This window comes from Salmo trutta, chromosome 9, assembly GCF_901001165.1.
Source record: "Salmo trutta chromosome 9, fSalTru1.1, whole genome shotgun sequence".
Taxonomy (NCBI): domain Eukaryota; kingdom Metazoa; phylum Chordata; class Actinopteri; order Salmoniformes; family Salmonidae; genus Salmo; species Salmo trutta.
In genome coordinates, this window is record NC_042965.1 from 12049783 (window position 1) to 12072179 (window position 22397).

The window sequence follows — 22397 nt, forward strand, 5'->3', positions numbered from 1 at the left end:
CAAAGATCACAACCAAATATAATCTTAGCGCCGTTGAAGCAAGAACCAAAACATAATTGTAAGTGTATGAGCACCCCAAAAATGTATTTTATTTAGAAGTAATAAAAAGGTACATCTAGGCTATGTTGAATTGGTGCAGATGGCGATGGCTTTTTTTACTGCCGCCAAGAGTCGCGCGAATCTCTCAACTGCGCGATATACGTCATGAATTTGGCACCCGGCGTGTCCATATAGTGGCCTATCCCGTGTAAACGCAGGTTGCAATCTGGGAGCCACAAAGTTGGTATAGGGACAGATGGTGGATATATGTCCCGTTTATGATTGGAAAAAAAAGTGTCTACTAAACGGGGTGGCTCTCACATAGGCACCAATGCATTGGCAACCGGGTCTGGTCTGCTTTCATTGACTGTATTTTAACCAGAAAAATTAAGGAGCTTAATGTCTCGCTTCCGTCTCCGGGCTCAGTGCAGCCTGGCATATTCAGCGACCTTTCTCTTATCGATTGGTTAGTTCTTGTGGAATGGGCAGGTTTATAAATTAAACAGTTTCAAGTAGTTTGCAGATACTTTGGGAGAAAGCAGAGCAGTGTCTGAGGGATTCAGTTGAGGTCGGCCGCTTGAAGGATTTCTTTAATATATATATATATTACATTATCGTTTTAGTGAGTTAAAAATGCAAAGCTGTGCAAAGTCATGGGGGATCCTATTCACCAAGTCTGTGAATCCCCATGCACCTTGCAGACACATTAATGGTAAAAGCCGTATCTTTGGGAAACAACAGAATAGAATCCAAACACTTAATGCTTGTGTAACTGTACGGGGTCTACGGACTTCTGCAGTCTATGCTGCTTCTAGACAGATAGACAGAATACTGCCGAGACACGATGATTTTGCAGAGAGGCACATTGGCCCAGGTGAAAGGGACAAAAGGGAGATGCTGAATGTGCTTGGACTTGAGGTAAGATTGAAATACATTTTGGATAAAGAGAGAAATTATAGGACAGAAAGTAAGCTAATGTGTCGATTCAATGCATGGCAGGCACTCTTGCATGTTTCTTACCATATACAGTAAACGTGCAACTATTTATACAAGTTCAGTTGGTTTTGACTTGTATAGCATTTATTGCTTTTCAGTCGATCGCCCAGTTGATAGAAGATACAGTTCCAGAATCCATCCGTATTCAAAGAAGTATGAAAATGGATGATCCTCTCTGTAAGTGTTTCTTCTTTCCAACATCTTTGACAGCACGTGTTATTGTTGATGTTTGTGTTCTCAATAGATATATTGCCTCATCAATGTTATAAAATGCTGAATTTGCTAGCCTGTGATTTTTCTTTACAAGTGCGTTATAATGTATTTCTGTTGATATCCCTGACAAATTCATCTTGAATTGATTATTTATGAATCAATCTTGCATATGTCACTCTTTATGTTTTGTCAATATATTTTACTGATCTCTGAATTGTATTCTACAATCAAGCCAAACGAGTGGCTGAAATGTAGATTGCACTCCTATTGTGTGCCATTGTGAAGCGCTCTTCACCCTTAAGTCTTCCTTTGAACATATTTGGAGTTGTTTTTGCGAAACTCAATGACCAGCACCAATCTCCAGTTGGGAAGCCGATGCTAATAGGATGGCAATTGGAGTGTAAAGTTCAGCCTTGAGCTCCTGTCCCAACTCCAGTTCAATCTGGTTATAACATTACATCACAGTTGAATGAAATGTACAAAAGGAACTTCATGAGATTCCTTGATGGGTTAGGCATTTATTTTATTTTTCTTACTTGAATACATATTTTTCACATTTAATAATAGACTGATTTCAGTTGATTGAGCGAGTAGTGAGACCTTTTCAAACGTGTTTCTATCAATAATGGTTTGTCTACAGCAGATCTACATTTGCAAGGTGTATTTCATTAGCAAACCCATGCTGCATAATTCCATTAGAGACCGACATATCAGATCACTTGCTAGAGATTTACAAGGCTATTAAACACATACTATTCTGGACCTGTTCAGTTGATTGTTTTACCACTTTATCTTATTTTGTATAATAAATGACATTTATTTAAACAATACTTCTGAAGCAACTGACAATATGGCCATAATACAATTAATTAAACAAAAGTCAATTAAACAGACAAGCATTACATGCAAAGTAAATAAACGCAATAGTATTGCTTAAGACAATTATTTGTAATAACATAGATGATACATATTTTGCCAATATTTTCACTACTGTGCATTGATGCTCTAATGCGCTCTTTCCATTTGATAGTGATCCATAATCAATGTCATACAAACTACTACATTGTTTTCAGAGGTCAATAGTGAAACCGGCTCAGCTGTCAAAATTCCTAGTATTATTGTTACATCATTTTCTATTTTACATTAGTTACATTAGTCATTGTTTTCACTATCCTGATACACTATATATTATATACAAAAGTGTGTGGACACCCCTTCAAATGAGTGGATTTGGCTATTTCAACCACACCCGTTGCTGACAGGTTTATAAGATAGAGCACACAGCCATGCAATCTCCATAGTTAAACATTGGCAGTAGAATGGCCTTACTGAAGAGCTCAGTGACTTTCAACGTTGCACCGTCATCGGATGCCACCTTTCCAACAAGTCAAATTTCTGACCTGCTAGAGCTGCCCCGGTCAACTGTAAGTGATGTTATTGGGAAGTGGAAACATCTAGAAGCAACAACGGCTCAGCCACAAAGTGGTAGGCCACACAAGCTCACAGGAAGGGACCGCCGAGTGCTGAAGCGCGTTGCAAAACTTACTACTGAGTTCCAAACTGACTCTGGAAGCAACGTCAGCGTAATAACTGTTCATGGGGAGCATCATGACATGGGTTTCCGTGGCCGAGCAGCCCCACAAAAGCCTAAGATCACCATGCGCAATGCCAAATGTTGGCTGGAGTAGTGTAAAGCTCACCGCCATTGGACGCTGGAGCAGTGGAAACGCGTTCTAGCAGTCAGACGGAAGTCCATCTGGCAGTCATACAGACGAAGCTGGTTTTGGCGGATGCCAAGAGAACGCTACCTGCCCTAATGCATAGTGCCAATTGTAAAGTTTGGTGGAGAAGGAATAATGGTCAGGGGCTGTTTTTTCTTCATGGTTCAGGATAGGCCCCTTAGTTCCAGTGAAGGGAAATCTTAATGCTACAGTATTCAATGACATTCTAGACGATTCTGTGCTTCCGACTTTGTGGAAACAGTTTTAGGAAGGCCCTTTCCTTTTTCAGCATGACAATGCCACCATGCACAAAGCGAGGTCCATAAAGAAATGGTTTGTCGAGATCGGTGTGGGAGAACTTGACTGGCCTGCACAGAGCCCTGACCTCAACCCCGTCGAACATCTTTGGCATGAATTGGAACGTCGATTACGAGCCAGGCCTAATCGCCCAACATCAGTGCCCGACCTCACTAATGCTCTTGTGGGTGAATGGAAGCAAGTCCCCACAGCAATGTTCCAACACCTAGTGGAAAGCCTTCTCAGGAGAGTGGAGGCTGTTACAGCAGCAAAGAGGGGACCAACTCCATATTAATGCCCATGATTTTGCAGTGAGATGTTCGACGAGCAGGTGTCCACATACTTTTGGTCATGTAGTATATTTCAGAAGTGCTCATCTTGGGGGAGAGGAATAAGGCCTTCAATTGGTAATGAAGACTTTGCCTAGTGTACTCTGAAATAACACTGTACTACTAGTCACATGTTAGAACAGAACACAGTATCTGCCACTTGCTATTTGCAAAATGGTTGACTGAATATTGCTTGGACCTTATTCTAGGTTGGATAATAAGGTCCGTGGATCGGGGGGTTTAATACCACCTTCGGTCACTCCTTTCTGCCTCTGTCACGTTCCGTTATGTAGCAAGCCATGCATGAAGGAACAGACTGATGGCCATACTGGTTTTTGCTTGTTCAGGTTGGAGGAGCTTGGTTTGCAAAGCCAGCAAGGGATTCTCTCCTCAACAATGGTTCTGAATCAGGCTTTTCTGTTGCTTTGAGGATCTTTGCGACCATAGTGAAACTCCCCTTTGATGAAATGTGCAAATCCACATTACGGCCCCACACACACAAAACCACTGGCCTCTACTACTGATGATGCTTCCACTTGTTTTGTTATTAATGTTAGATATTTCCAAACACCATCTTGTGCTGCTGTGTCCTAAAGCGTCACATTTTTAAATGCAGGATGGATTTCCAGTAAAAACGTCTTGTGCCACCTAAATTCAAACCGCAAATGTTCACATCTTTGTGTGGTGTATAACAGGAGAAATGCTCATCCTGAATATGAGCGCAGTTTGGCCACTCGGTTCAGAGGGGTCGTGTTGTCCATTCTTTGCTGAGGGAGTTGCTAAGCAGCAATGGAATGCCTGAGGAATTCCAGTGTCTCTGTGTGTATTGGCTGATCTCCGCCACAGCACTGAGGAATTAGGCTAGATAACTAACCATCGGGAAAGGGACCATATGTTGCACATAATTGTCCCCGCCAATGCATAGAAATATGATGACCAAATGAAAATGCATTCGACATGTACCAAAATGTTGTATACAGTTCACACAACATGACACGCAGAGATGTGGATTACACATCCAATCACATAAAGCTGTTTAGTTTAAATTCCTATCCACTCCATTTTGAAAGCAAATCTGATGCTATATGATGTCACTGCCCATTTGTTTTGGTGGGTTGTTCAGAAAATGGATGTGTAAAATCATTTTCAAGTTGGTTTCATGCAAGCCTCATCCCCATCCTGACTGAGTCAGGATGATCCGGAATCATAATGCAGCCACCTGCCTAGATGGGAGAGAAGATGCCATCAATCTCGTGCTGTTTTGCAGTTGAAATGAAGATGCATTTTTATTCATTTAAATCAAACCAATAAGAAAACATACATCATACACATCAGAAATTCCTTTTTATTGAAATGCATTTTTTTGTCTCAAATGCATGTGATACCAATTGTGATGGCTATTTCTCTAGGCGAGAATGAAGTCTTGGACCATCTCCAAAAGATTGCATCAAAGAACAAGGTGTGGAGGTCTTACATCGGAATGGGCTACTACAACTGCTCCGTGCCTCCAGTTATACAGAGAAACCTTCTAGAGAATTCGGGATGGTAAGGGCCACTTTGACACACACACAGAGGGATATGTTCTTCTTGTAGCCAAGTTGTCCCCATTTAGTAGGGCATGCTATATTTGATTGTGTACTCAAGGTGTGTATATGTATGGGCTTCTGTTAGTCATTAAAGCACTAATTGCGACATTGCAGAAGAACTTGCCCCTAATCAGAAATCTTGTGACTTGATGCTCAAGTTTCCAGTATTAGGTTTGCACTGGATTAAATTACATGCTCACATGTGGAATCTTGTGATCCATATTTGTTCAACTTAAAACGAGACAAGACTCTCAATCATAACACTTTGATTTTACATTTTACAAATGCATTTTTCTTTTTATCTTCGTAAACTTCCACTCACGTCTGCCTAGTGTCTTGATTCCTTGAAAACCAGCTTGTTTTTCTGGGTATCTTTTAATGATTTCTCTGTATCCTCTTCTCGTCAGGGTGACTCAGTACACCCCCTATCAGCCCGAGGTGGCTCAAGGTCGCCTGGAGAGTCTGCTCAACTACCAGACCATGATCTGTGACATCACGGGCATGGCTGTAGCCAACGCCTCTCTGTTGGATGAGGCAACAGCTGCCGCCGAGGCCATGCAGCTCTGCCATAGGTGAGGCGAGAATAAACACAAGTGGGAGAGAGTGGTTGACCATTAAAGGACAGTTAATTTAGTAAAGTTCATGTATAGGGTCTAGTTGTAGTCTATAAATTGGGCCCAGGCCCAGGCTTAGTCAGGAAAAACTCCTGGCCCTACAGGTGTTCATAATTTTTTTTGTTACACGCTCCCCACAGACAGAACAAGAGAAGGACGTTCTACATTGACCCACGTTGCCATCCTCAGACGATCGCTGTAGTGCAGACAAGAGCCAAGTATGGGCATCCTTTCAATACTTCAGGAACAAGGTTAGAACTGTGTACCAAAAGCAGCATCCTCACTATTAGGTGCTCTGCTCTGTGATTGTTGACTAACAGCTACATCGGGGTGAAGACAATGCTGAAGCTGCCTCATGAGATGGACTTCAGTGGGAAGGATGTGAGCGGGGTGCTGTTCCAGTACCCAGACACCGACGGCAGAGTGGAGGACTTAACCGCGCTGGTGGACCGCGCTCACAAGGGAGGGGTAAGAGAGCCGCCATGTCTGACGTTCTGCCCCTGAACAAGGCAGTTAACCCACTGTTCCTAGGCCGTCATTGAAAATAAGAATTTGTTCTTAACTGACTTGCCTAGTTAAATAAAGGTTAAATAAAATATATCTTCAAGTAAATTGGGGTGTGGGTTTGGTAGACTTATTTTGGATTTGTCGCTCCTGGTTTGGTAGGAAAGGATCCCTTCTTGCTACGCCACATATATTCACAGTGATTCACTTTGATGCAGGTCTTTGGTTGAACAGTATAGGATGTGGTGATTCCAGTTTGGTACCTAAGTGTATGAAGGCTCACCATCTCTCATCCCTGTAGGCTCTGGCTTGCTGTGCCACTGACCTGCTGGCCCTGTGTGTGCTACGCCCCCCTGGAGAGTTTGGGGTGGACATCGCCCTGGGCAGCTCCCAGAGGTTCGGGGTACCTCTCTGCTATGGTGGTCCCCACGCTGCCTTCTTCTCTGTCAAAGAAAACCTGGTCAGGATGATGCCTGGCAGGATGGTGGGAGTGACTAGGTGAGAGCCCTTGAGATTCACATCGGCCCTGTTCAGAATGGAAGTCAGATCTCTTGAAGTTGTTCAATGTTGGGAAATATAAGCAGCATATTGAGATTCACAGTCTAAAAGACACATGCATACATACATAAAGAAAATATCTTGATGTACATTTGTTTTAAATGTCCCTTTTTCACCTGCAGGGATGCCGCTGGTAAGGAGGTGTACCGCCTGGCCCTGCAGACCAGAGAGCAGCACATCCGCAGAGACAAGGCCACAAGTAACATCTGCACTGCGCAGGTACTGTACAACCGACACACTGAGCCTCCATCCAATATTGACACACTGAGCCTCCATCCAATATTGACACACTGAGCCTCCATCCAATATTGACACACTGAGCCTCCATCCAATATTGACTGTTGGAATCGGCTAAACTTTGAACATTGAGATATGAAATAAATGATAGAGAAGAAGCCTGGAATAGGAAGAGTGAAAGAGACTGGGTTTATGTCAGAAGTTAAGGGTTCTCTGTAGGAAGACGGATAGCTTTGGAATGTGTTGGGTGGAAGGGAGGAGAGCAACGTGTTGAGATGGGGGAGACAGATGCACATCTGTGGATTCGGTGAAGGAGGGGTTGAGGTCAGGAGGTGTGGACAGATTCCCTTAAGGGAGTAATAAGGGTTTGGTATCCTGTTACCCTTTTAACCCTCTTCCTGTTGAACCATAGGATGTAAGGATTGGAGAGAAGGAGGAGTGTCTTAAGTGGGATGTATATAACTGTGATGGTGAGAAATGTTTTTCTGTCTGAATTACAGCTGTACAGGTCCCTTGGGAAGAATTAAACTTGGTTAAAGCTTCTCTAGTGTCCGTGAGTTACTTACTCTGAAAAATAAGAACCTAACATGACACACTGAGCCTCCATCCAATACCGACACACTGAGCCTCCTTACAATACCGACACACTGAGCCTCCTTACAATACCGACACACTGAGCCTCCTTACAATACCGACACACTGAGCCTCCTTACAATACCGACACACTTTGCCCCGGAGCAGTTTTTCTGTGTAAATTTAAAATAAAAAATAAACTAGATGTAATGGTTGTCTGCGTTTTTCGAAGTATATTTTTAAACAACTTTCTCTCACCTTCGAACTGTATATGTCTCTTTCAGGCTCTGCTGGCCAACATGGCAGCCATGTTTGGAGTGTATCATGGACCCCAGGGCTTAAAGCACATTGCTGAGAGGACACATAATGCTGCACTGATCCTGGCTGAGGGTATGTCCTCCAACACACTCACTGCACATATTCATTTTAGCAGTGCATTGCTTTATATCTGCCAACTCTTCTCTTACATCACAACACTTAGGGCTTATGTCAATCAACCGTGACCTAATTCAATCACAAACGTGTATTGAGAAAGAAATAGTAACATTGCTTCTCTTTAGATAAATTATGAGATTTTAGAAATGCCTTTCTCTCCCTCCCTTTGTATCAGGTCTGAAGCGGGCCGGACACAGGCTGCACAGCGAGATGTTCTTTGACACGCTGAAGGTTGGCTGCAGTGTGGCAGCCAAGGACATCCTGGCGAGGGCTGTCCAGAGAGAGATCAACCTGCGTGTTTATGGCGAGGGAGTGGTGAGTAGTACCAGATACGGTTTAGGAACAGATTACATGCGCGTCCATCCAGTGTTCCTACTGTAAGCAGGTCAACAAAGGTACAACAAAACACTCATCACACTTCAGTCCATGCTCCCATGTGCTTTATTGACAATGTTTGACCCTTAGAATACGTTGTCGAATCATTTTGTAAATAAAGCACACGGAAGCATAGATACTCTTACATTGAGTCCCCACTATAGATAAAACCAGGGGCTAGTTCCGGATGGTGAAGTGTTACAGAACGTTCAGATAGAAATGTATTGTAGAGTCATTTGAGCTCTACTCATTAAATATCTATCTGCAGCATTGTAGAATTGGCACCCCTGTGAATAAGCCACATGTGGCCATGTTTATTTATGCTTTACATACACACACATTTCTTTCACTCTGAAATGATGTCTGTGTTTCCCTAGTTAGGTGTGTCTCTGGATGAGACGGTGAAAGAGAGGGACTTGGACGATCTGCTCTGGGTCTTTGGATGTGAATCCTCAGCGGTATGTTTTGATTTCAATATTCCGTATAGGAGTATGCATAAACTCCGCATTGACCCGGTTGCTATCTTGAGAGTTAGTGCAAAAGATGCATCTTGAAGCCATGGGACAAAAACTTTGATTTCAGCTATCCCATATATAATTCCATTAAATCTCAATTTACAGGAGCTCATTGCTGAAAAGATGGGTGAAAGGGTGAAAGGCATTATGGGTAGTCCTTTCAAGAGGACCAGCAAGTACCTCACCCACGCAGTCTTCAACAGGTTGGTCTGTTTGTAACGAACTCAAATTCCAGTACTGTCCTGGGCGTGATGAGGATGATGCTTGATATGCCATAATTGTTATTATGACTTGTGTTCTCAGCTACGATAATATTATCAGTATGACACCAGAATGGTGAGAGACATGAGCTGACCTTCCATATTGATTAGTTATTTCTGTTGTCCCAAACTGCACTTGATTCCTGATAGAATATATCCTTGCACAGCTAACATAAGGATGTTTACGCATGTACTGTAAGTGATAATACAGGGTTTTAGACCTAAGGTTTTAGAAGTGAAATAACATATTAGGCCTAAAACGTGTCTTATAATCTTGATTCACTCTGATTCTTCGTTCCCGTGCAGTTACCACTCCGAGACCAACATTGTGCGCTACATGAAACGCCTGGAGAACAAGGACATCTCTCTGGTTCACAGCATGATCCCACTGGTGAGTCTCATGGGAAAGCAAAGAAGACATGTTTTACTTTAGACATGGTGCTTTTCACATGATCTGAATACTACACAAAAACACTGCAAACCACTGTAAAGATTAGTGGGCTATCATCATTTTTAATATCGATTTTGTTTGCCATGTCAGGGTTCCTGCACAATGAAGCTGAACAGTTCTTCAGAGCTCATGGTGAGTTAATAACAGGGTTAGGGTAAATTTGAATTAAAGGCAGTCAATTCAGGACATAAACTGAAATTCCAGTTCAATAATTAAAAAAAGGGCATGTATTTAATGATTTCTCAATAAACTTAAAAGTAAAAGCTATTTATTTAAAGTTTATTTTTATTATTTTAATATCCAATCAGTGCCTGAATTGACTACCTTCAATTTTAATTGAACCCAACCCTGGTTAATATCTCTCCTTGTACAAAACATTAATACACCTCCCTAGTATTGAGTGAAAAAAATCCTTCTTTAACCTCTCCTCTTCATCTACACTGACTGAATTGGATTTAACAGGTGACATCAATAAGGGATCATAGCTTTCATGTTTTGTACACTCTGTGTATGTCCCCTTTTTACCCTGATTACTACAGTCATTTCTAATGGTGGTGTTCCGAAGAACACTTTAGGTTACCTTGTTATGACTATTTTTCCCATTGTTCCCTCTTTCCAACTGTTTTAGCCCATCACCTGGAATGAGTTTGCCAACCTTCACCCCTTCTGTCCCCTGGACCAGGCTGAGGGTTACCAGCTGCTCTTCAGGCAGCTGGAGAAGGACCTCTGTGAGGTGACTGGCTATGACAAGATCTCCTTCCAACCCAACAGGTAAGCCCCTCACTGAGGGGGGGGGGGATTCATGACCAACTGGGATGTCAGTTTCCCACACATCATCTGAGCGTGATTTACCAAACTGTGATTTACCCCACTGTCAATGGATTCTTGGATTTAGTTCAGGTCATTTTACTTGATCATTTAACTATCAAAGCCCCCCCCCCACACACACACGTATTCAGTATTATCTGGGCTGATGTATAGCACACCGTGCGACATTGGCCTAGATGGAAAGATAGCGGTATGGTTGTTCAACTTAGTCTATGCTTTCCCTTTACAGTTACTGTAAAGCCCATTGACCTACCTTAGAACTTGGTACGTTTGATGATTATGCTGAGACAGGACTTCACTGGGCACATGTTTCTGAGCATGTGGCTGGTACATTAACAAACTGGATGACCTTGTCTTTTAGTGGTGCTCAGGGAGAATACGCTGGCCTCGCTGCCATCAAAGCCTACCTGAACTCTAAAGGAGATGCCCATAGAACAGTAAGTATGGTTCTAATGAAACGAAACACACTCATTTTTGCTAGCATACGTACTAGGCCCTGCAGAGTCATGCAGTATGGGATCGGGAAACGGGGATACCTAGTCAGTTGTACAACTGAAGTGTGTCTTCCGCATTTAACCCAACCCCTCCGAATCAGAGAGGTGCAGGGGGCTGCCATAATCGACATCCACATCTTCTGCGCCCGGGGAACAGTGGGTTAACTGCCTCGCTCAGTGGCAGAACGACAGATTTTTACCTTGTCAGCTTTCGGTTACTGGCCCAACGCTCTAACCTCTAGGCTAGTATGTCCACCCTTTGTTAATTGTTATCGCAATAAAATGTATATTATAAAATTACAGAATTATTTTTGGGAGTATATTGTCAGAAATGTGGGTGTGTATGTACTATAAATGAAGACCCTAATAAATGTTCAGCCTGAATGTTTGCTGTAGTCAGCCATTTCCCTTTTGAACAGCCTGTAATAAGCGTGTCACATGGTATTGCGCACTGGATACTTAGACCTGCCTACAATCATTTTTTTATCAGCGCATGTAAAGCCATCAAGAGACTTGTTTTAGGTACAGACCGCTTATAGGTATGATGGCAAAGATAATCATCCACTCGTTTGCCGACAGACATTGTATTGGAAAAGCCTTCTGAAGAATAGTGCGTTTTGGATACTTATACAGGAACTGTTTGAAAGTCCTCAAGTAGACTAGCTCTGGATGAGAGCGTCTGCTAAATTACTCAAATGTAAATCTAAGTATCACAACCGTGACTGGAGATAAGACTGGGTGTTCAAGTAGATTTCCCGTTTTGTAATTTGCCATTTGTTTCAAGAGCTCCCACCACTATCAAAAATAACAACTCCCTTATAAGCACATCTTAGATAGTGGTGTGAGCTTTTCAAACAGTCAATGTCCAAAGTTGTGCAAATAAAGGACAGAAAACCCAACACTACCTGGAGGTTACTTGATTTCAAGATCCCATATTTGGTGATTTTAAGACTTTGGGATCAGCAAGTCATGGGCAAAACTGATTGAGCGCGGCTGTTTTTCCCGTCAGGGGGGAAATGTAAATGTTACCCAATAAACACACAGGTATTCGTGTCCCTGTGACATTGTTGAAAATGTATAAATAAGTCACCTAATAAGGGATAAAATCAGCTGATTACATATTTTGCATTGATGTCACTTGGAGATTTGCACAAAGAAATGTTAGGACTCTAACGCTGTAATGGTTGACTTGCTTAGGCCTAGTTGGCTCTCTTTTACTTTGTGATGGTCTGATTGTAACTGTCTTTGATGTTTTCTATTTTGCTCAGGTTTGTCTGATCCCCAAGTCAGCCCATGGCACCAACCCAGCCAGTGCCCAGATGGCTGGCATGAAGGTGCAGGTGGTGGAGGTGGACAAGGATGGCAACATTGACATGGCAAACCTCAAAGATCTGGTAATAGCTGGTTGGAGCCATTCTGATAATAAGCTCACTGTTACAGAAGAGCCTTTCAATATAACCAATGATCTTGAGTATCCCCTCAAATGCTTTTAAATCTAGGCACAAAGAATAATTGAGAAACATGATGGCCAGAGAGTCGGTGGTCACTATCTACCGGTCGTGCAACCAGCAGTGAATTAGCCCCCTTAAAAGTGGCCTCTCGCATTGCAGTCACACAGACTAACCCATTATTCCTCTCTTAGGTGGACAAACACAAGGCTAACCTGGCAGCCATGATGATCACGTACCCCTCCACCTTTGGTGTGTTTGAGGAGAGCATTGATGATGTTTGCAATCTCATCCACCAGAACGGAGGACAGGTCTACCTGGACGGTGCTAATATGAACGCACAGGTGAGAGAAGAGTATACGCTTGTCACCTTGCTCATAAAGTATGTTTTTGTGTGGATATACTGCATAGATACTTTTTAAGTTGAACAGTGTGTTTATATAAACTATTTTGTATAGTAAAACTTTAACCCTTTTTGCTAAAATAATGAAAATAACACATTGGGTTGCTTATCCAGGTGTTAACTGAATCATGGACCCATCAACCATAAATGATTTGAGTTAGTTGAGATACTGTGTGCGTGTGTGTATACACACACACACAAGAATGTGGACACCCCTTCAAATGAGTGGATTTGGCTATTTCAGCCACACCCGTTGCATACATAATCAAGCACACAGCCATGCAATTTCCATAGACAAACATTGGCAGTAGAATGGCCTTACTGAAGAGCTCAGTGACTTTCAACGTGGCACCGTCATAGGATGCCACCTTTCCAATAAGTCAGTTTGTCAAACTGCTAGAGTTGCCCCGGTCAACTGTAAGTGCTGTTATTGTGAAGTGGAAATGTCTAGGGGCTGTTTTTCATGGTGTGGGCTTGGTTCCAGTGAAGGGAAATCTTAATGCTACAGCATACAATGACATTCTAGACGATTCTGTGCTTCTGACTTTTTGGCAACAGTTTGGGGAAGTTCCTTTCCTGTTTCAGCATGATAATGCCCCTGTGCACAACGCGAGGTGCATACAGAAGTGGTTTGTCGAGATTGGTGTGACCTCAACCCCATCGAACACCTTTGGGATGAATTGGAATGCCGACTGTGAGCAAGGCCTAATCGCCCGACCTCACTAATGCTCTTTTGGCTGAATAGAAGCAAGTCCCCAAAGCAATGTTCCAACATCTAGTGGAAAGACTTCCCAGAAGAGTGGAGGCTGTTCTAGCAGCAAAAAGGGGATCAACTCCATATTAATGCCCATGATTTTGGAAAGAGGTGTTCGACGAGCAGTTGTCCACATACTTTTCAACACTACTTTTGGTCATGTAGTGTATATTATTTAGTTATTTATTTGAGGCATTTGAACATGGCATTTTTACAAGGCTCCCAGGGAGCGCATGGGCGTGCGGTGACTATTCCACAGCGTACAGTACACACCTTTGACCACAAGTCTGTGAAAAATGCAGATTACGCATTTCTTCAAACCTCCTTGCACCAATAGCCATCGGTCTGAGCGCCACACCCCAAAATTCCTTTCTTGAGCAGAGGTCAACTTTATCATGCTTTTCCTCCCCTGTCAGCAGTGGCCTCTTGCATAGTTAGTCTACACAGGATCCTAAGGGCAGAGATATTTCGATGTGGAGTGGTGGGGGGGGAAACCCTCTTTCATATGAATAACATGTTTCACTACCTCGTGCATTGCAGACATGGATTCAAATAGTATTTCAAATCATTCACATAGTTAGGCTGTGCTTCATAGAGCTTGCCTGGGGCAACAGAAGCAATGCAGTAGTCCCAAACGTGCAAATAAACAAACATTTGGTACTCCAGGCAGGATCAAGTATTTGAGCAATTATGTTTGAAAGATTATTTTGAATGCATTTTACCCTCCACCAATTACAGCACCCACTTCTGCAGATAAGAGGAAATGTAACTTTGGAGCATTGCCTTTCTATCACCCTGTAATCTCCTCTCTCTCTCCTGCCTGCTCTGCTCTCTACAGGTGGGCTTGTGTCGTCCTGGTGACTACGGATCTGACGTGTCTCACTTGAACCTCCACAAGACCTTCTGTATCCCCCACGGGGGTGGAGGACCAGGGATGGGACCTATCGGAGTGTAAGTGACCATAACGGGATTATTTCCATCAAATGCACAGTAATGGACTAAGTACAAAAACTGAACCTGCCCAAAGCAATATAACTGGCCAAATCCATTATAAATGGGGAGTTTTGTCCTGGTCAGGTCACATAATATATGTATGCCATTTAGTAGACACTTTTATCTGAAGTGACTCAGTAATGCGTGCATACATGGTAAGGAAACACTACTGGCACAATCTTTTTGTGCAAAACACGACTTAAAAGTGAACAATGAATGACTTTTGATGACTTAATGGAGTGCATGTTGAACAGGAAGGAGCACCTCGCCCCGTTCCTGCCCTGCCACCCAGTGGTCAGCATGTCAGCAGGCAACATGTCCAGCTCCCTGGGCACCATCAGTGCTGCCCCCTGGGGCTCCAGTGCCATTCTGCCCATCTCTTGGGCTTACATCAAGGTCAGCACCAGTGTACTGTAACTATCCTATGGTTCAGTGCCATGAAATGTAAATAAAGATAATGATAGATTTGTTAGAATAGTGCTATTGGTGTTACTTAAAAGGTCTTTATAGGCAAATGCAGCAGAAAAAACATGCAACTGAAGTGGGGCCGTACCAGTTTAGTACATGCGTTGACACCCTTTTGGATCCTACTGTGTAGATGATGGGAGCCAAGGGACTGGTTCATGCCACAGAGGTGGCTATCCTTAATGCCAATTACATGGCCAAGAGATTAGAGAGCCACTACAAGATCCTCTTCAAAGGCAGGAAAGGTGAGTGGTATTGGTCCTATTCACCCAAGTATGGTGTCCTGTGTCCATCAGTAATCGGCCAACACTAGCAAATGTTGATTTTCTTAACACAGATTTTTTTGGGGTCCACAGGTTTTTGTGCCCACGAATTTATTTTGGATGTGAGGCCATTCAAGAAGACCGCCAACATTGAAGCGGTGGATGTGGCAAAAAGGCTACAGGATTATGGTGAGCTGGAACATGGATATTCACAACATTGCATTTACGGATAGTTTGGTACTGCTTAAAAGTCAACAGGGTCTACTTCTGTCTCTTTCTGTATCTTATGCAAAAAATAATTGCAAAAAAATATATATGTATATATATATATATATATGTATGTATGTATCCCCCACATTCCACACACAGGACCTGCTTACTTAAGTACATATATTTCAAGTAATGTTTTTTACATTTTTTTATTTAACTGAGGCCTCTCCTCATCCCCCTCTGTATCTGACCCTGGCCAGGTTTCCATGCACCCACCATGTCGTGGCCCGTGGCAGGAACCCTGATGATCGAGCCCACGGAATCGGAGGACAAGGCAGAGATGGACCGCTTCTGTGATGCGTTGATGGGAATCAGACAGGAAATAGCAGACATTGAGGAAGGCAGGATGGATGCCCGCGTTAACCCACTGAAGGTGCACTGCACTGGCCTGACTCATAGACACAATTTACACTCTGTGTATTAAGCCATGCAATCAGCTACGTACAATGGTCTATAAACTCATAGTTATTTTCCTCAATTAAATAGGTGTGTGTGTGTGTGTGTGTGTGATAGCCTTGTGTGCTTTATTCATAGGACCTAAATGTAGCAAGAGTTGAGGTATGTTGCCAGAGCAGCTAAAATAGGTGTTTACTTGGGTCTGTCTGTGTCCACAGATGGCCCCTCACTCCCTGGCGAGCATCACCTCCTCCACCTGGGACAGGCCCTACTCCAGGGAGTACGCTGCTTTCCCCCTGGTGAGTCTTCCCTCTGGAAAACATCACAACACACACTACCAACTCCACTTCCCCTGAGGAAAAAATGGCTCTGTTTACAATTTGATTTACCAAAATCATTATACACAGATTATTTGACTCTCTCTGTATTAATGTTAACAAATTGTAAGCATGGTAAACACAAATGTTTCTCATTTTAAAACTTCCAGCCATTTGTGAGGCCAGAGACCAAGTTCTGGCCATCCATCTCCAGGATCGACGACATATACGGTGACCAGCACTTGGTCTGCACTTGCCCCCCTATGGATGTGTACGAGTCACCATATGAGGAGAAGAGAGCTTCCTCATGACACTAACGCCTCTGTTATACCAGCCCTCATCGTTCATCACACTTCCATATTCTGAAAGTCCATGAAGAGTTGTGTATCTTTTTTCTGTATTTCCGTGATGTGCCCTTGGTGCCTCAACTCTGTCTATATTCTATGTTGTACAAATAGTTGCCTTGACTCTCCCTTCATGCTGTTTTATTCTCTAAAGTCTAGGATCGGCCAAAAAAACGTATATCTCAACTTGTGTAGGGTTGTTCTTTATTTGCCATCTGTTTCGTGTATGAACATTTTTAAATGTGTATTTTGACACTTGTTTGCCTAATTACTTATGCTAACGTTAGTCTTGATGTTAATAGTTTTTGGGGATAAAGAAAGTTAATAATCTTTAAATTACTTGTTAGGAAACATAGTTGTAATAAACATTGATTGTCTGGATCTTTTCTTGTTCAGTTTTGGAAGTAGACTGCCAGCTAGATGTGACTGTTGGAATACCAGCACTTGTTCTGTCTCACATGGTTTGCCACATGATTTGTTCTGTGGGACACAATACTAATACATCTGGACATTGAGAGGTTTTTTATCACCAGATTACATTATATAATTGGGTGAAAAATAATAAGTGAAAATTACAGTTCTCGTAACTGTCCTGTGTTCAGTCTTTGATGCTAATGAATTGGCTTTTAAAGTATTACAGTTCAAAAGAATGAATGTCCTTTTCAGTCTGCCCACAGACATGGAATGAGAACCTAAGGGAAGTTCCTTCATTTTCTTAATATGGTTAATCCTATTTGGTGATCATTTTTTTGCTTTGCCTCAGAAAATCTATTTTGTGTCATTGTGAAAGCACAATCAATGGAACTGTTGTGGGTGCATGACTAGTTTAAAGTAATACTTACACTTACTGTATGCAAGAAGCTATGGCATTTTTCCATTGCTTAAGACACCCTATTTTTACCCCATCTGCTTTTTAACTCCCCACACGGTGCTAAAGTTTTGGGGATTGACATTAAGGATTCCCCTATTGCCTGGGGCAAGTGAGCAGTCCTACTCTGAGGTTGCCCCATTGGGCAGGTTTTATTTAGTATTTTTTTTTTATGTGAAAACAACCAAACTGCTAAGAATTCCGGTTGCCTAAATTTTATCATCTGGGGCCAGATTCCCAAAACCTTATTAAGAAGACATTTCTTAACTGCCATTTTTTCCTTAACTATAGACTTAAGAAGAAAGAACATGTTTTAGAACAGTAATCTCAGTATGAAATATGCTAACATGATTGCCATTGCTAACTAGATAGCTAGCTAAATTGGTTACCTAGCAACAAACATCTTAAGAAGATTCATAAGAAGATATTTGGAAAGTTCATAACAAAATCATTAAATCTTAAGATATTGCACTTACAAACTATCTTAAGAAAATATAAGAAGTTCTTAAGTTTTTGTGTAAGAAGTGTTTTGTGAATCCGGCCCCTGGTTCCTCCCCATTGTTTAAGTGAAAGAAAGACAGTCAAGTTGAGCCTCCTGAGACTAACTTATTTTTCTTTTTTACACCCCTTGACATTTTCCACATTTTGTTGTGTTACAGCCAAAATGTTAAATTGATTACATTTGTCTTGTCACTGGCCTACACACAATACCAATAATGTCAAAGTGGAATTGTTTTTGAAATTTGTACAAATTCATTCAAATTAAAAGCTAAAATGTCTTGAGTCAACAAGTACAGTGCATTCAGAAAGTATTCAGATCCTTTGACTTTTTCCACATTTTGTAATGTTAAAATAACAACCAATGTTTATATCCCAGGACAAATTAGCTAGCAACAGCAAGCTAGCTAGCTAAATTGCCATAAATGTTTAATGCTTTTCAACCTGTCCCCAAATGAATATAATTGGTTCTGAGTTTGTATTGATATTTCAACCTGCGTGTCCTGATTGCATCTGGTGTGGGGGGACAAAATCAACATGCGTGCGATAGTGCACGCAGACTCACGCGTGTGTTCTGGTCAGCATGTTATTCTAAAATGTATTTAAATCGTTTTTTCCCCTCATCAATCTACCAACAATACTCCATAATGACAAAGCAAAAGCAGGTTTTTAGACATTTTGCCAAATTCATTTTCAGGTCTCTCGAGAGATGTTAGATCAGGTTCAAGTCCAGGCTCTGGCGGGGCCACTCAAGGACAATCCGAGACGTGTCCCGAAGCCACTCATGCATTGTCTTGGCTGTGTGCTTAGGGTCGTTGTCCTGTTGGAAGGTGAACCTACGCCCCCAGTCTGAGGTCCTGAGCGCTCTGGAGCAGGATCTCTCTGTACTTTGCTCTGTTCATCTTTCCCTCAATCCTGACGCGTCTCACAGTCCCTGCCGCTGAAAAACATCCCCATAGCATGGTACTGCCACCACCATGCTTCACCGTAGGGATGGTGCCAGGTTTTCTCCAGACGTGACACTTGGCATTCAGGCCAAAGCGTTCATTCTTGGCTTCATCAGACCTGAGAATCTTGTTTCACATGGTCTGAGAATCCTTTAAGTGCCTTTTGGCAAACTCCAAGCGTACTGCCTTTTACTGAGGAGTGACTTCCGTCTGGTCACTCTACCATAAAGGCCTGATTGATGGAGTGCTTCAGAGATGGTTGTCTTCTGTAAGGTTCTCCCATCTCCACAGAGGAATGACCATCGGGTTCTTGGTCACCTCCCTGACCAAGGCCCTTCTCCCCCGATTGCTCATTTTGGCCAGGCGGCCAGCTCTAGGAAGAGTCTGGGTGGTTCCAAACTTCTTCCATTTAATAATGATGGGGCCACTGTGTTGTTGGAGACCTTCAATGCTACAGAAATGTTTTGGTACCCTTCTCCAGATCTGTATCTCGATACAATCATGTCTCGGAGCTCTACGGGCAATTCCTTCGACTTCATGGCTTAGTTTTTGCTCTGACATGCACTGTCAACTGTGGGACCTTATATAGACAGGTGTGTGCCTTTCCAAATAATGTTCAATCAATTAAATATTACACAGGTGGATTCCAATCAAGTTGTAGAAACATCTCAAGGATGATCAATGGAAACAGGATGCACCTGAGCTCAATTTCGAGTCTCATAGCAAAGGATCTGAATACTTACGTAAATAAGGTATTTCAGTTTTATATTTGTAATACATTTGCAAAAATGTAAAAAAAAACGTTTTGCTTCCTGTAGATTGATGAGGAAAATGTTTTATTTAATCCATTTTAGAATAAGGCTGTAACAAAATGTGGAAAAAGTCAAGGGGTCTGAATACTTTCCGAATACACTGTATCACCTTTTCCACTTGGAAGTTTTTGAAATGCTGGCCTTGTAATTTAGGAGGAAATTTGGAGACCCCAGCTACAGGCTTCTGTAACCATACGTAAATGAAAGAACAGTGCCAAACCTACTGAGTTGATTTATGATTTCAAGAATGTTCTAATTATTAGCCCAGACTTTTCACTGTATTTTTTACAATTTCTATACTGTTAAATATTAGCCACTATCGGTAGCCACTGTCAGTTACACCCAAATAAATGTATAACTTTTACTGACTTTAGTGTTATAGTTTCCTTTCATTTTGCATCATTCAATTACATCGTTAATTGACCTTTTTGTTTCCACTGTCACGTTCATGTGGTTGTTCCTGAGGATCGATCGCTAGCAATAGTGGATCATATTAGGCTAACATATTACAAGTTGTGCAATAATTTGAGACATGTAGCCTATTTGAATCATTATGAAACGCAGACCACATGTAGCAGTTTAAACCTCGAGCATGGCCGCACGGTTCACGAAGAATGGACCGTTGTCATCACAGTTCCATGATTGGGGAGGATTATTATGGTAGATTTATAGGACTAGTGTTCAACCCCTATTGTACACTTCTCACCTTCCAATATTTCATGCATGGAGCAATTGAATATGGCAATTTGAGGATGACTCAAACCACTGTATTTTTTATTCACCAATATATTTTGTATTATTCATGAATATTTTCCTAACCCTAAATAACATACAAGATTTTTAAATCTACAAATTGGTGCTGAATTTATTCTAGTCTGTCAAGAAAATAAAAATTAAATGTACACCACATTTAAAGGGATGGCTTCAGATAAATGTATTGAAAAACCTAATGAATGAAAAGTCCAGGAGAAAATAGCTTGGCCAGCAAGTGGGAGAGTTTTCAGCGATTGAATTACATCTATTCAGGACGCGCCTGCAAAGCCTGTTACGCACCAGCATAAGTGAAGTCTGAATACCAACTATTGAGAAGTGCTTAAGAAAAGCATACATTTTTTAAGTCTGAATCAGGACCTCAGTGAACTGCAAAATGTTGGCGAACACAAAACCCACTTCGATGAGCATAAAAATACATTAAAAAAATTTCAAGTACCATTTTCAAAACTTTATTTTCATACAAATATTGCAAAAGTACTGTTCTATTTTTCTAAATGAAGGCTACTACTCTTCGGCTAATCGTCTCAGCCAACTAATTCATTGATTAAAGTCCTTATATACAACACAGGTATGTGTGTTATTCAAGTAGAACAAAAATGGTGCCCCCGAGAGCAAGGCTTGGGTACTCCTATCACAATGACTTTTAAACAAAATAAATGCTGGGCAATGCATCTTCAGTTGACCATTAGTGAAAGAAAGTGGGAAGACAAATGGTGTGGCAACAGTTGACACTGTTTTCTGATGTGGATGGAAGGAAAAAGTTCATTAAGAAATGAAAGCGGCCAGGACTTAATTCAAAAGTTAGTTGGTTTTGCAGTGTGGTTTGATGTGAGTGTCTCGTGTGTGTTTGCAAATGATAAGATTTCCGGATGCTAAGATGCAGGAGTATTTTGCTAGCACAGACTGGAATATGTTCCAGGATTCATCCATTGGCATTGAGGAGTGTACCACATCAGTCACCGGTTTCAGTAATACGTGCATCAAAGACGTTGTCCCCACAGTGAACATTTGTACATATCCCAACCAGAAGCCATGATTACAGGCAACATCTGCACTGAGCTAAAGACTAGAGCTACCGCTTGCAAGGAGCAGGACACTAATCAAAACACTTATAAGAAATCCTGATACGCCCTCAGATAAACAATCAAACAGGCAACGCGTCAATACAGGACTAAGATGAAATCCTACTGCACCGGCTCTGATGCTCATCGGATGTGACAGAGATTGCATGCTATCATGGATTACGAAGGGAAACCCAGCCGAGAGCTGCCCAGTGACGCAAGATGAGCCAGATGAGCTAAATGCCTTCTATGCTCGATTCGAGGCAAGCAACACTGATCCATACGTGAGAGCACCAGCTGTTCCGGACGAACAGTGCTTAATTTGTAAATCGAGAGGTGCCAAAACAAAAAGTGAGCACGAGAGGAGGGTGACCTGGGGAGCTCTGAGTTACTTGAACGCATTTGTGTGGTGGCATAGAGCAGTAGAGTAGAGGCAGTTACAGAAGTTGCACATATGGGGAACATTTTAGTAGCCGTCTGGGAAAAAATGTGGCCTTTTATAAACACATTTTATGCAAATTATTTTACATGACTGGAGACTTTTTTAATATGATCGAAATGGCAGGCTACTTTGAAACTGACAAACTGAGATCCACGCACACAGATTCTTACATTGAATCCAGGGGCCGGATTCACAAAACACTTCTTACACAAAAACTTTAGAAGCTTCTTAAGAAAAAAATAAGAAGTTCATAAGATAGTTTGTTAAAAAAGTATTTATTGAAGAAGCCTTTGACTCGCCTCCTGAAGTGCCACCAT

General features: G+C 41.9%; 1 protein-coding gene across 1 annotated transcript; it reads left to right on the plus strand.

The window, feature by feature from the left end:
- Nucleotides 1-340: 340 nt before the first annotated feature.
- LOC115199889 (glycine dehydrogenase (decarboxylating), mitochondrial) lies at nt 341-18319 on the plus strand. Its single transcript, XM_029762423.1, has 25 exons — nt 341-957; nt 1134-1212; nt 5005-5140; nt 5589-5753; nt 5936-6013; nt 6116-6263; nt 6601-6797; nt 6980-7076; nt 7952-8057; nt 8278-8417; nt 8855-8935; nt 9098-9195; nt 9559-9643; nt 9794-9835; nt 10332-10474; nt 10893-10968; nt 12294-12419; nt 12668-12817; nt 14469-14581; nt 14878-15019; nt 15222-15333; nt 15445-15540; nt 15822-15994; nt 16236-16316; nt 16505-18319. The coding sequence occupies exons 1-25, from the start codon at nt 673-675 to the stop codon at nt 16643-16645; spliced, it is 3090 nt and encodes a 1029-aa protein (XP_029618283.1). The 5' UTR covers nt 341-672; the 3' UTR covers nt 16646-18319.
- Nucleotides 18320-22397: the final 4078 nt, after the last annotated feature.

Bases quoted from the DNA above. Each gene is read 5' to 3' on its own strand.
- LOC115199889 (XM_029762423.1), top strand. From the start codon at position 673: ATGCAAAGCTGTGCAAAGTCATGGGGGATCCTATTCACCAAGTCTGTG. The intron at 958-1,133 runs GTAAGATTGAAA...ATTGCTTTTCAG, and splicing joins TGAATGTGCTTGGACTTGAG to TCGATCGCCCAGTTGATAGA. The intron at 1,213-5,004 runs GTAAGTGTTTCT...CTATTTCTCTAG, and splicing joins GAAAATGGATGATCCTCTCT to GCGAGAATGAAGTCTTGGAC.